Source organism: Lolium perenne, chromosome 7 (assembly GCF_019359855.2).
Source record: "Lolium perenne isolate Kyuss_39 chromosome 7, Kyuss_2.0, whole genome shotgun sequence".
NCBI lineage: Eukaryota > Viridiplantae > Streptophyta > Magnoliopsida > Poales > Poaceae > Lolium > Lolium perenne.
The window spans coordinates 327,509,972-327,524,934 of record NC_067250.2 but is presented as its reverse complement, the minus strand read 5'-3'; the positions used below and the strand labels follow the sequence as shown (position 1 = coordinate 327,524,934).

The 14,963-nt window shown below is 44.0% G+C and overlaps 2 protein-coding genes across 2 annotated transcripts; one reads left to right on the top strand and one right to left on the bottom strand.

The window, feature by feature from the left end:
• Window positions 1–220: 220 nt before the first annotated feature.
• Window positions 221–3,767, bottom strand: LOC127312943 (26S proteasome regulatory subunit 10B homolog A). Its single transcript, XM_051343478.1, has 10 exons — window positions 3,581–3,767; window positions 2,794–2,913; window positions 2,560–2,696; window positions 2,257–2,418; window positions 2,086–2,172; window positions 1,916–2,002; window positions 1,467–1,604; window positions 812–1,003; window positions 636–734; window positions 221–540 (listed from the first exon to the last, which is right to left on the bottom strand). The coding sequence occupies exons 1-10, from the start codon at window positions 3,675–3,677 to the stop codon at window positions 466–468; spliced, it is 1,194 nt and encodes a 397-aa protein (XP_051199438.1). The 5' UTR covers window positions 3,678–3,767; the 3' UTR covers window positions 221–465.
• A 2,648-nt stretch (window positions 3,768–6,415) lies between these two features.
• LOC127312642 (uncharacterized) lies at window positions 6,416–7,627 on the top strand. Its single transcript, XM_051343173.1, has one exon. The coding sequence runs from the start codon at window positions 6,416–6,418 to the stop codon at window positions 7,625–7,627; it is 1,212 nt and encodes a 403-aa protein (XP_051199133.1).
• Window positions 7,628–14,963: the final 7,336 nt, after the last annotated feature.

Here is a 14,963-nt window from a genome sequence, read left to right as displayed (position 1 = left end):
TTACCTGTTGCAAATGAAAATGCAACTAATGTAGACCCTGGAACGACATGCAGCACACAAAAGGGAAAAAAACATGGCAACATCACATATCTCAAGCCGGAGACACTACATTTCAACGAGGGAATCAGCATATCATTCAGTCTAAAACCCTCCATTGCATACGCTGATCAGGAAACTATGTGATGGCTAGTAAAGAACATGCAAAAAAAACTAGGATAGGTGAGGATTAATCAGTTCCATTCCAACGCCATATCAACATCCTGGGTGCACCACAAGTGTGTAGAGAGATTCCCCAACATTGTGGCCCAGGCCCGAATGATCAGTACCGCATACCAGAATTAGGGTGACATCTGGGTCATACAGCCCATAGTTTCCTAGTCCGAAATGCACAGGTCGATAAATATCTAATTGCTGCGTCAAAAAGGGATCAGTTCAGCTGGGTTAATCTATCCACCCCATCATCCTCTAGTCCTTGCCAAAGTCCGCCTTGTAGTCAGCGCTGGACTCCAGCTTCTTTGCGTCTGTGAGCTTCCTCACCGCCTGCAAACACCCATATAGTATAAATTGAGATACAATTAACGAACACCGCCAATGTTCACATTCGACAAGAAAAGGGCTGGGGAAACACCACGCACCTGCATAAAGTCCTCATTGATAGCATAGTCACGCTCCACCCGAATCGCCGCCATGCCAGCCTCCGTGCAAACATTGCGCATGTCGGCAGCATTGAATCCCTGGAACGACCAAGGGTTCAGAATGAAAAAGTTGCGGTATGACGTGGGCTTTTGGGAAGGTAAGACGAAGAACTCACCACTGCTAGCTTGGCGGCAGCTTCATAGTCAATCTCGCCGTGCTTGGCCATCCCTGCTGCGTGGATCTTGAGGATTTCCTGCCTCGATTGCTCGTTGGGAAGAGGGATCTCAATCTTGCGGTCCAGACGTCCAGGGCGTAGGAGCGCAGGGTCCAGAACGTCCGGGCGATTGGTCGCCATGATCACCTTCACCTGGATGGAACGACGAAAGAGAACATGTTAAAAGATCATCCAGAAGCCCAGGCAATTGGGAAGTGCATGTCTTGTCATAAGTAGAAAGAAAGTTTATGCAAACAGTGAGTACAGACTGCAGCTACTTCCCTGAGAAGCTCAGCATATTTTGAGCTACGAAAATAACTAAATGAGTCATCTGTGGAGCAGCCACAAGAAGGAAATGCATGTCTGCCATAACTAGAAAGAAAGTTCATGCAAGGAGTGAATACAAACAGCAATTATATTGCTAAGAAGTTTTGCATATTTTTAGCAAAGAAAATAACTAACCACAGACATAAAGTTTCAGATCACAAGAATGTAATAAAATAACTAAGCATACGTACATCAAACATAATTGTCATGCACACATATTGGTCTGAATGCAATATCAGTAACACTAATTTTGGGTACAAAGTCATAAAATCAAGCAATAGAAATATACCTTTCCAAGTTCATCAAACCCATCTAACTGGTTTAGCAGTTCCATGAGTGTCCTCTGGATCTCACGATCAGCACTTGAGCCCTCACTGAATCTTCTTCCTCCAATTGCGTCAATTTCATCCATAAAGATGATGCATGGCTGAGTAAAGATGGAACATCAACAGTATTTAGTAACTAAGCTGGGACATCCCTACTGGGAAACCAAATGCAAGGCATTCTATACATAGCACGGTTTTGTGTAATGTGGGTATCGCTGTTAATATTTGTTTTGGAGATTAGTTTCAACTGTAATCCGGTATCTATGAGTATAACTATACATCATTTATTGTTGATAAAGAAAACAAGAGAAAATCAGGGCGGAAGTTAGCTTTTCATAATGCTCACACGTAGGTTATGGAAGGATAGAACGTTTCTACATGAAAATGAGAAGAGGTTGAAAGAGGCGCGTACCTCATGATCGCGTGCATAGGCAAACATTTCCCTTATGATCCGGGCACTTTCACCAATGTACTTATGGATGATAGCACTTGAGACAACCTATTGCACCCAATACAGATTAGTAAGAACATATAGTTGTACATATAAAGGGAAAAACTGTTGAGCAGACTAATATGTTGCACCTTCATAAAGTTTGCGTCTATGTTACTTGCAAGAGCCCTCGCCAGCAGCGTCTTCCCAGTGCCAGGTGGGCCATAGAGGAGCACTCCCTGGAGCCAAGAAGTGGTTGTTAGGAGATATTAACTCTACTTTAATAGCTTCCGCACATTGAGTGTATGCGTTTATGAATATACCTTGGGTGGCTTAATCCCAACTCGGATGAACAATTCAGGGTGCACGAGCGGAAGCTCGACGGTCTCCCTGACTTCCCTGACCTGTTCATTTAGCCCTCCAATAGCAGTGAAGCTGACATTCCCTGGGTCCTCATGAATCATGTTGAACACTAGAGGGTCCACCTGGAAGAAAGTAGAATGGTAAATCAAAACTTCCTCAATAGATAGAACAACCAACATTCCATTCCGGATTGCAACTGTGGAGTAGTACATAATTAACTGCACAAGACAACAAATAGCAAATGTTTCCAAACACGGCGATACCTCGCGTGGGAGCACACGCATGATCGTGAGCGTGGTCGGGTCAAGGCACACGCGCGTGGTCGCCGTCAATTTCGCCCTGTCCAGCTTGCTGCGGCAGGTGGTCAGGTACCGAGGGCCGGAGCTAGCCTTGACAATGTCTGCAAGTGAAAGAGCAGCGACTTGTGGTGAGCATAGAGTAACACCGAATAGAAAGGATTTTGCAGAGGCAGGTTTGAAGCTGGCATTCACACTCACAGCGGTCATTGCCGAGCGGGCGCAGCACCTCCCCCACAATCTGGCCGGTGCTCTGAAACGCCTTAATGTGCTCCTCGGTCTCCTGAAACTCCTTCTTGGCCTTCTTCAGGTTCGCGCGCCCTGCAACCACGAAGCGGGTCAGAAATTTTGCCGTAAACACAATGGAACCTGATAATGGTATCTATCTCCAGCAAGCAGATTGCACATCAGTAGATGAGCAAGAGGAGCAGAGCTGACATCGAAATTAAGGGGAGTATATGCACAACCAGTCCTACCACAGCACCAAATTGTTTGCGCAAATCGGCAGATAAAAGGCTGCTGCTTCATCACGCACTAGCATCATACTATTCCATTGAACAAGATAAAAGTAGATAGAGCACTGCTCGAGCTCCAATCACCAATCCAATCCTCGCAGCAGCACCGAAATCGAATCGCAGGAAACCCTAGGTTCAGCGCAAGGCCGCAGCTTTCCGCGAGCGAACCGCGACCCGATTCCGAATCTGCTACGAGCTAGACAAAGATTCGATTTTTTTATTGAGAAAATCATCAGGCGCTAACCACGCGCGCGGCCAGCGCCAAAAAAGGCGAGGGCTTTTAGGGACGTAAAACCCCAAAGCGAACCGAAGCGAAGCCGTCCCGGCGGAATCGACGAAACCGTCCCGCAATCGGAGCGCAAGGCGCGGATTGCTCCGCGGGCCTCGAGCGGGGGCGCCGTACGGCGGCCGGGCTAGGTTTACGCGGCGGCGCCGGACATTGCGGCGGCGGCGGGGGGAGGAGGGGGGTTTACCTGCGCTGAGGAGGGCCTCGAGCTCGCGGCACTTGAGGAGGCTGTCCCGGTACTTGGAGACGGCGGCGCGGCGGGGGTCGTCGGCGATCGCGGCCATGGCGTGGGGCGGAAGCAGAGCAGAGCCCCTGGTGGCCTGGTCGCGGCGGAGTGGTCGGAAGTGGAGTGGACTCCGCCGGCTATGGTCTTAAAAGCTGGTTGGTTTTGGGTGTGGTCGGGCTGGGGGTGGGCTTCTGCGGCCCAGGAGTATATAAGGAGGGTTTCGGGCCCGGCTCGTACACAGATCGGGCTGGAACTTTCTCGACTCCCACACGAGTTCGCCTGCCTAACCAGCTAGCGGCAGGTTCTGGTAATAATGTAAGGTGTCTCAAAAAAAAAAGGGTATAAGGGCATCCTTTTTTGAGAGCTAAGGGAAGGGAAGTGTTTTTTTGAGAGGATTCCACATTTCACATTATTAAAAATATATGTGGCTCTATAACTAAATCACATTTAGCTGCGTCTATATCTGGACAAGAGTGAGCCACTTATTTTTGAAACGGAGGTACTGGCATGAAAAGACACTTTTGACCATGGAGCATTATGTGATCAAAAAAAAAAAATTTACAAGACAAGCAACAGTCGCATACCATAAACCACTCTCGGGAACAACCGCTCCAGGAAGCGTTGTTTGTGCGCTCGCCGCGCGGCGTTCCGTCGCTCCCCTTCCCCTCCGATCCCTGTCTTGGCATCGCGAGGGGGAGGGGAGGTTTGGTTCTCGCCCGTGTGTGTGTGCTTTGGTCTTATGTTTTTTATTTTAGGTTTTCGAGGTTCCTCTCTCAACGTCATGGTGGGGCAGATGTTGATGGTGTTCTTAGGAATAATGGTCTCCTAGTCTATGCCCCTGCTCACCGGAGGTGTTGCTGGCGCCAACGAGAGGCTTGTGGAGTTGTGGAATCCAAGCTGTTGGAGTGGCTTCGATCTGACGATGCGTCGTGGCGTGGCGGCAGGGAGATGGGATGTTCTTGGAGTGTGGAGGTCTTGACTGTTGTGTGTTTGCGGAAGATGGTGGGGGGTCCGGCCGCTTAAAGAGCGGGGTGGCGCTAGCCTCGGATCGGGCGTTCAATAGGCTCGGAGGGTTCCTCCGGTCCATGTTCTTTATCGGGCTAGATCCTGTCTTACGGGGATGGTGGCTATCACGGCTCGTTAATGACTTATGGCTAGGAGTTTCTTCAACGTCAAAGTAGGGACCAGCTGCTGGTGCTCTTCGTCTCCAGCGACACGAAGGACGTGCGTGCTTTGTAGTTGCGGTGACGGTAGTTTGCAGCAGTACAACCGTGTGTATCCTTCTTGTGTTATGTTGCTTGTATACGTACCAACTTTGTATTGTTATGTCTATGAATACAAGTAACGTATGCTTGCGGGCATACAATGTCAAAAAAGTCCTACATCGTCTGATTGCATCATGATTTGTGCATATCACTACTGGGAAAAAGTTTATAGCCACAACTGCTCGCATGGCGCGAAAATGGAAGTCCGCCAGTGGTAACCCGAACCTCCGACAGGCAAAAAAAAAAGATCGCCAGCGGTAGCTCGTGAACAGGTCTCCGCGACGCGTACCGGTGGCACGCAAAATAAAAAAGTCCGGTGTTGGTTCTTCCTTTCGGACCCGACCTGGGGGGTTGGAAAAACGGTGACAGTTGACTATTTACGGGCATCACGGATCTACGACAAAGCAATGGCAATGTTTCACAAATTTTCAGTCGCCGTTTTTTCTTGAAAATCAGTGACATACTTGTTTTTCTTTATTTTCACTGGTTATATATAGAACGTTGACGAGCCCATATAATTAAATTATTGTCATTTAATTCTGACGGTTGTCGTGAAGTTCGTATTATCGGCAACTTCTAATCCAAGATATATCGTTGACTATCAAAGTAAGAACACACATCACTGGTTTTTGTTAGATTAGTACTAGGCAGTGTAGCTTCCCCAACGACTCCTTCTGCACTCTACGTGCCCCTACGGCACCTACCCTGGACGCATGCGACACTTCATCGTGATTTCATAACGAGTTCATGGGCAGTGATCGAGGGCTCCGGCCTTATGAGGTGTATTTAAATTTGAACTAGTGCTTATTTGGGACTATGTATATATGTTTGTTGCTAATATTTGTCATTTAGACTTTTCCATAATTAGGTTATGGGTTCCACTTTATAGTGGTTAATGAATATACTCCCACCGATCCATATTATTTGATGCTAAAATTGATGTATCTACAACTAAAATTTATCTAGATTGATCTATATTAGCATCGAGTAAAATGAATCAGAGGGAGTACTATTGAGCGAAGGACGAGGAAAACAACAGAACGGCGACCGAAAACTTTGTGAAAATACTTCTACGAGAATGTTTTATTGAAAACGTTTGAAAACCACAATAGTTTGTCTCCTTGTAATAGCTTAGACTCATTTCGTGTTTGAATTCTCTGAGTTGTATCTGAATCGAACCAGCAATACTGCTTCCGATTGAGAGAGACATCGGGTAGCTTACTACAGACTACAACTTGTACACGATGTTAGAGGAGGTTTCTGTTTTATTTCTTGCCATATATACATGTATAGTCCAACACGGTATAGCCATCATGATACGTGATTTGCAATCCTTAAAGACTACGGGTTGGGGTCCTCCTGCAATAGACTACAAATAGAAGCAGAAATAGATGAATCTGTCAGTTATGTTTTCGTTCGATTTTCCTTCTCCTTAGTTCAAGATCTTTGCCTAATTCTTTGTTGTGAGAATTACCAACACAGGCTGCTACTCGCGTGCCTGCATCCAAATCTCCTCCTCTCTCGATTGCCAATGGAAGAAAAGGCCCACGAGATCATGGGCCTCGCCACAGCTTGCGACAGCCGGGAGCGCTCCGTGCCCGCACGAGACGGCGGTGGCTGGTCAGGGCTCCCCATGGACGTCCTCTACCAAGTCATCTGCCGCCTCCCGCCCCCGCTTAATGGCCGCTTCAACCTCAGCCTCGCCGCCGTCTGCCGCCACTGGCACGCCGCTGTGCGACTATGGCTACCCGACGCTCTGCCTAAGCTATGCCTGGCGCTCCCACACGGGAGCTTCCTCACCTTCCAGCCCAAATACCCTGACTTGAAGCTGAGGAACCATATTAACAATCCCAACTGTCGCTCCTATCACGGCGCGACCGACAGCCACCTTCTCCTTGAGACTAACAGTTGGGGCGTGTACTGCATGGTGAACCCTTTCACCGGGACAGAGAGGCTGCTCCCCGCCCCGTCCATCCACGACGGGCTCATCGACGAGGAAGGCTACTTGCGCGAGGAGATGTCCGTGCGAAAACTGGTGGTCTGCCCAGACAGCGGGCTCGTCGCTGCCATCCTCGGCCATGAGTATTCCGCCAAGATCGCGCTATTTGCGCCGGAGTCGGCGGCATGGTCATGGACGGTCAGCTCGTGTGACCCATGGCGCTCGTACGCTGACATGATCTTCTTTGATGGGAAGCTCTACGCGCTTACCCACAACGAGGACCTCCTCGCGCTGGAGGTGGGCTACGACGAGGGCGGTCAGCCCAGGATCTCCAGCGTTAAGCGCATCATTGAAGGCGGTGACGGTGTCTTAAAGGGATACACCTGGACGCGCTACCTTGTTGTGAGACCATGCGGTGGCGGTCTGCTCATGGTGTGTAGGATTCTGCTAGAATACGTCGCGACTACATCCGAGTTTTTGGTGTTCCAGGCGGACCTCCAGTCGCCACAATGGGTCAAGGTAGACACCCTAGGCGGCGATGAGGCGCTCTTCGTCGGCCGACTGTCCTCTAGGGCCGTGCGCGCAGGTAGGCACGGACTGCGCGGCGACCAGATCTTCTTCCTGGACGATTCAGCTGCAATCCAACGCCCCAGAGTACGTTCAGGTCCAACCAAAGATGCATTCGCCAATGTGTATGACATGAAAGACGGGAGAGTTAGCACGGTTCTGCAGATGCAACCGTACAGGGATGGAGCATCGCTTGCGACATGGCTCTTTCGGGAGGATGCTGACGCCGAGGAGTGATGGCATATGATTGCCATGGGCCATGGCGTCAGCCATTTGATGTCTTTGAATTACAATTTTTCTCTAGCTAACTAGAGCATCGATGTCTGATGAGCTTTGGCAGCAATTAATTGTCTTAGTCTCTAGTGAAATGAAGTTGTCTCGTCTAAGTGTCCAGGTTACACTGTATTTGGTATAAGCCCAAGAACTATATCGTACCGTTGGCATATTGACCAAGCTCTCGTAGCATGTTCGATTTTGATCCGTCTAGCCAAAGAGATGTCTTGTCCATGTGTCCAGGTTACAAATGTTAATTTATTTCAGCTCACTGACAACCACAAAGACATAATAGTGATTGAGTGCTTAGCTAACCTGGAAAAAATACTAGCCATTTTGCAAAATTAAATTGAACATATATTGTTTCATGACAAAATGTCCACATAAGAAACAAGCAAGCGACCTTTCTTGATCAACAATTACATAACGCTCAGCCTGAATTCTTGCCTGTTTTTTATAAGCCTATAAGCCTCCATTATTATGGGGTTACAAAAATAGAGGAAACAGATGTGTGCATTGCATTCATGCATAGAAAATCTGGGGAATTTTCGCGCTTTAAAGTAAAACAGTCACAGTAACTGAAGTTTCACTTGACCTTGGTGGAATTGAAGTAGCTCATCAAGTCAAGCGCTATAAACCTCAATGTGACTTTGGTTAAAACCTTGTTTTGGGTAGAGATGATTTGATCTAAGGGGTTAGATCAAATGGAACTAATAATCAACACAACAACACTTTACTCAATGATCAATTGCTTGATCTTATTAAAGATCATAACATGGTAATCTTTGCCATAACATATGAACATCTATTTAACTATAAATCAAGTAACAATAAAATGGAGAACTATTCTAGACTTATCTTTTCCATGTCTTAAACTAATCCTTGATTCTACCATGAACCTCATGGTATTCATATTACTTCATTCTTGGAAAACATAACAAGGAGATCCACTCTAGAAATATATATATCCTTCTCTATTCCATATTTTTATACATCAAACCTAGAGAGGTGAGAGTTCTATAATAATTATTAGAGAAGCAATAACAAACCTTGAGCTAAACCTTGGATATACATCCAAGCATTTAAATCATCATCTTTAAAGAAGAACCCTAGGATATTATTCAAGACCTTCCCTAGAGAGAGAATCCATTTATGTTAACCATAGATATTGGTGACTACATCATTATCTTTGGAGAGTAACCTTACGTTAGAATTCGAGTCCTTCCCAAATGAGAGAACTCAATCTTTGGTGTTATACTCAAGTTAGTTGAGGCAACACTTCTACTTGAGGGAGAGAACTATCCATATATCCAGATGAGTAAATCATCATTCCTTGAGAAGAACTCTAAGTGGATATCTCAGGCATTCTCCTGGGATATTAACTATCGAGACAACCCTGACCATGTCCATCCTAGAAAGTAAAGTAGAAGTGCTATACCTTAATTGATCAAGACAATGCTTGATCATGGAAGTGAGAACCCCATTTAATGAGAGATCCTTAGGAAACCAAATCTTGATCATTATAAATTGAGTGATGATCATAAACCCTAAGAACTTGAGGTAATGATATCAAGAACAAGTTGATCATGTCTAACCATGATCATGCTCTTGAGTTATGTGAGGATAAGTTAAATCCAAATAGATAAGTAGATATCAGTCTCCACATGAAATCATAGGGAGGTAACTAGTAAGCAACCCTAGGCTTGTATCCCAATCTTAACTTGTGAACCACTTGGTGATCATAAGTAGAATTCTACCACATATACATTCCACTTATTCTTCACCTAAGAAACATAAGAAAACCTTAGAGTAAAACTCCATACTTAATATGGTGAGAAACCATCCATCCATATGACCAAAGTTAACTATAAAAAGAACTCTAACAATTTAGTTACTTTAACAATAGATTAGGGATATAGTAGAAATCTATTGATAGAAGATAAAACCAAGTCTTAAATCATTAGTAATTAGAGAAGCACATAAGATATGAAGCAAGTAACCATATTACCATGGTTAGGGGAGATTAAACCCTAGCAAAGGCAATATGATGTCACCTCATCTCTACAACCTAGAATTAAATCTCAACCTTAGTTTAGGTATCACTATGGTGATCATAATATAAAGCTAGGCACTAATTGAGATTCAAACCAATTGCCATTAGGAGAATGTGATGAGAAACCTAGAATTGTTCACTAGTTAAAGCTTATGCTTAAATATGGAACTTAAGAATAACCTAATGCTAAACCATTTGATTAAACCCATGGTGGTGATCAATCACTTATCCTTATAACCAAGACCAAACTATGATGAGAGTAGTACCTACTCTAGGTATTTCAAGGTGTTACCAAACTATAATAAAAGTACTAAACTTGGAAGGAGTTCTAGTAGAAGTTCCAATTCATTAGCACATAGTTATGCACATAAGATAATAGGAAAGTGATGACATTCTCGAATAGGAGATCAAGTCCTTAGCAATATTCAGGTATAGGAAACCATGTCACTAGATCATCTCCTTAACTTATAAAATTTAGGGCACATGAAATCACACTTTTGAAATCCTATTTCAAAATAAGAAACTAAGCCTTAAGATCATAATTCATTAATAAATCCTTGCTAGATAAAGCAAAGTCAATATATCACCTATTATTAAAAAGTGCTATAAGTACTATAAAAATATTTGGAATTTTAAAAGAAAGAGAATGGAAGATTATAATCATTATCATACATATTTGAAATATTGTGAATGTTGAACCTATCATTATATTAAAAATCAAAATAGTATGTCTCAAGTAGAATTTTTACTTAAGAGGTAATTGTCAAGTTAATAGTATTTACAAATATCTGCAAACAGATTTGAATTCCAAACTGAATTCAAAAATAGAAATTGAAAACAGAAAATAAAAACAGAAAAAGGAAAAGAAGGGAAAAACTCACCTGGACTTACCTTACCACGCAGCAGCCCAGCAGTAGCCCACCAACACGGCCCAAGACACGGCCCAATGCTAGCCCACGTATCCCTTCGCTCGGATAAGAACGAGGTGGACGAAGAGGTCTTCGTCTCCTTCACTGGGAGCACGGGAGCTCGCCACCGAGCCGACCATCGCCACGTCCCGCGGTCGCCGCCGCCGAAGTTGACTGCCAGCACACGCCGGTGAGGCTATAAAACGTGTAGAAGCCCTCAATTTGACCTCTCTTCGTCTCAATCATCCCAATTTTGGAAACCCTAGCTCCCGGACCACCACCTCTCGCCGCCGATTGGGGAAGCCCTAGGCCCCGCCGTGGACGCCATCGTCACCGCCATACTCCACTTGCTCTACCGGCGCGAGGAATTGAGCCGAAGCGTCCCGAGGCGACCTCACCGAGCTCATCTTCCCCGCAGGCGGTCGAGCACCGCCGTGACCATCGCCTCTCCGTCCGACCTCCTCTGCACCAACGGAGCCACCATCGTGCTCCTGGTAAGCTAGGGGTCCTCCTGAGCTTCCTATTGCATCCAATCGACGATCGTAGCCTCCTAGCCTCGTATGCTGGAATCCGCCGCCTCGGTACCTCGCCGGCGAGCTCGCTCCGGCGACCTTTTCAGGGGGTTGCCGCTATCTTCTGGCTCAGCGTAATGCCTTGAATCGAGCCAGCACGCATGCGCGCCCGCGGGGGAAGCCTATCGCCGGCGACCATCGCCAGTTGCCGCCGGTCAGTAGCCCGTGCCACGCCAGCGATTTTGACTTTAGTCAATACCGCGTGGCAGCTGACGTGGAGCGTTGGCCCACTCGTCAGTGGCTCTGGGTGAAACTAACCCGGGTACACTTAGTTAATTTCTCGTTTTATTTCAATTTCATTAATTACTGAAACTTTAAATGAATATAGAAAAATCATATTAACTCAGAAAAATAAAAATAAGATATCAAAATTCTTATAAAAGTAAATTCTATCCAATAAAAATATAAAATGAAATTTTTATTTTTAATAAAAATTCAATTATTTATTACTTGTTATTTAAGCCTTTTATTTTAATTCTAAATTCAATTAAAATTCAATAATTAGTAAAATAATTCCAAAATTAAATAAAAACCAGTAAATAAATAAAGAAAAATTAAAACTAATTTTCTTTATTTGTTATTTTGTTAAATCATTATTAGAGAGATTTAAACCCTAAATAATAATTAACTTAATTATTAATTCATTAAAAATACTATAATACCAAATTCAATATTATTTTTATTTCCAAGTTACTAATAACTTCAACTTTAGAATGAAGTTATTAATCATAGAACTACATGGTAAATAGCAAACCCTAATTCCATATTGAATGATATTACAACCCTATCATTTCATGTGACTCCTAAAACCCTAATTCAATTAGGAACCCTAGCTCCACTATTTTATGTGTGAACCCTAAATGGTTTCCAAAACCTAAACCCTAGATATAACATGAGATCATGTACTTCCTGTTGATCCATAGAACCATAATTAGCAATTAAATGCTTGCCATGTCCACATAAAATATAGGAGTCCTTTTATCCATAATTCAGTATTCCATGTATGCACACCTATCCTATCTAGATGATCAAATAGAATCAACCCTAGTCCTTGTTACCAAGAATCTTATCCTTACTCATCCTTAATTAGCATCACACCAATGTGATGAACCTCAGGAGCAACTATGCCAAATCCTGAGCATTACCTAACCATATTCCACTAAACCCTACTAGTGTTGGATACTTATCAACCAACCTAGTTAGGAGCCAATTATTCCTTACTTAATAGAATCAACAATAAAACATAGACCACCTCAACCCTAATTAATATACTTCTTATTATTTAAGAAGTATGTTCTTCAAAAGTTATTCTTTTGAAGAAAATAAGGAATCATCATCAATCCTGCCTAATAAGACCCATAGACAATAGCCATCTATCACCAAAAAGTTATACCAACCTTGATGGCAACTATTTATAAATAATTGCTTAGGATGCCTAGGCTTAACTCAACCTTACCAACCCTAGGTGTTGATGAATCCAACTAGGTTGTGATCCATCCACTACTTACTCCAGAAACCAATTAGAACCATAGAAAACCATAGAACCCCACAAATCTAATTATTATACATGTTCTTTATTAAAGAACACGTTCTTCAAAAGTTATTCTTTTAAAGTATATAACAAGTAATCATCAACCATGCACTATAGGACTTAAAATTGACAACTGCTCTTTACTTATTATACAACTACTATTCCTTGATGTGTATGATTGTCTCTATGCATTTACCACCTGCTTATGATTCTAAAACAAACAACCCTGAATAAGAACCTTGTTTGTGAATCACTCTAAAAGTGCAACACACCCTGAACCAATCATTACAACTCACTGATCCTAAATCATCGGGGTTAGGTCACGCTTAGAGCGATTGCATCTCATACTTATGCATTATTGCATCCTTGGCAATCTTTTAAACATCGTCCTTACCGGACGATGATGCTATTTCAGAATTTGGAGTTATTGCGTACCGAAGACCTTTCCTGCATAATCTTGCAGTCAAGAAAGGCAAGTTCATCGCTTGCTCATGTCATTTGAGTATTTTTATCAAATTACTTGCAAAGTACTATGTTTATCACTATTGCATAAAAAGCAAAACCACTATTTTCATAACTATGAATATGACTAAGTGGTGGGCAATGGAACCATGGATTGTGTTGATATGGTGGAGGTTCCATTGCAAGGGTTTATATCCATCTGGGATTAAACAACAAATGTCGTCCAGTGATTCTTGTGCCGTAATACCCGTGTTAACCATAAGATCTGGAGTGGGACGGAGTAGTCAAAAGTGTTTCCACCTCTCGTTCATCAACGGACGCGCTTTACCGTAGACACTTGTTATCTGTCGGGGGCAAGCGGTGGGCTGGGGAAGCCTTAAGTCCCCACGGTAGAGACCGTAGACACTTGTCGCCCGAGGAGCAAGCGGTGGGCTGGGGAAGCCTTAAGTCCCCACGGTTATTGCGGTCTATGATGGGTTGCAGCTACCGGCGAAGGAGTTTGGTTCGACCCCAAACTGTTGTCGTGGTCGGGGTCCACCCGTGAGTGGGAATAATGGGACCGACGAGGACCCAGGGTCGGGGTATGCAACAAAGGGTGGATGTTCGAGGTAGCGGAGGAACATGATTGACTAGGACCTTACTCCTGGCCTCACACCAAAGGAAGTGTGGACGAGCCTGCAGCTCGGTTGGCAACAAGGATAAGATCTCTTATGGGTAAAGCAACACAACTCTGCAGAGTGTAACGAATCGTGACCAGTCACTCCCTGTTCCGGGTTTTGGAACTGCGAACGCTGCCGGAAAGGAACTCCATGAAGTTCTAGTCAACCGGTGAAGGCTGACGGACATAGCTCTTCTGAATAAAAGCAACCTTTTGAAGAAATGATTATGAAAACCTGCATTGGTATTAGACTTTCTGGTCTAATGTCATAGCTAGTGCATTAAACACCTCTTTCCTATAATGAACTTGTTGAGTACGCTCGTACTCATCCCACTCTTAAATCCACTGCTTAGATATGGAGGCATCAAAGGAGGATCTATAGTACAACTCGAAGGCCGAGGAGTCAACAACTACTTCAAGAGACAGAACCCTGTCAGAGGAGTCAGATACCACATCCAACCAAGAGAAAACTAGGTTAGCCATATAAAGGAACTAGCTTCCTAAACCTAGCTCCTATATAGCTAGAATCTATTCTTAGCCTCTGTAGCTAGGTAAATACTCTACAAATAGAGTTCGTGATAGGTTTAGACTACGAGTCGTTCTTCTGGAGTTTATTTGCAGATTTACCTCATTGTAAAGTAGGAGGCTGTGCTGATCTTCTGTAACAGAGTCTGTATGTTATTCTATAGACATGCCTTGGACCCGCATATGTTTCTGTTGTACCACTCTGAGCGATATAATACTAGTGGAACGGTGTTTCATTGGTGTTATATCAGACTTGCATACTACACCATGCAGTGGTATGCCGGGTCACCACAGTTGGTATCAGAGCAAATGCTTTGACCCTAGGATTAAAACCCTTTAAAGGAGACCTATTGGATTGGTAGTGTCTATAGGAAGTTGTCTTAGTTAAACCAAATCTTCTTATGACTTGAGATGGATATTCACTTGAGAATAATCCTGACACACTTGAGTCAACCCTTCTTACCTACTTTTCTTAAATGAAGTTAGTTAGCTAATCCCAAATATGTAGCACACCATTCAGTCCTTAAAACTATAGATGAGTAGACCACAGTTGGTATACAATACATGGTAGTCCAAAGAGAGGATACAACC

What these genes read in the sequence shown, in the direction of transcription:
- LOC127312642 (XM_051343173.1), top strand. Translation starts at nt 6,416, where the DNA reads ATGGAAGAAAAGGCCCACGAGATCATGGGCCTCGCCACAGCTTGCGAC.
- LOC127312943 (XM_051343478.1), bottom strand. Translation starts at nt 3,677, where the DNA reads ATGGCCGCGATCGCCGACGACCCCCGCCGCGCCGCCGTCTCCAAGTAC. An exon ending in CGAGGCCCTCCTCAGCGCAG is followed by an intron (nt 2,914 to 3,580) that starts GTAAACCCCCCT and finishes TCGTGGTTGCAG; the next exon opens with GGCGCGCGAACCTGAAGAAG. An exon ending in TAGACGCAAACTTTATGAAG is followed by an intron (nt 2,003 to 2,085) that starts GTGCAACATATT and finishes TGGGTGCAATAG; the next exon opens with GTTGTCTCAAGTGCTATCAT.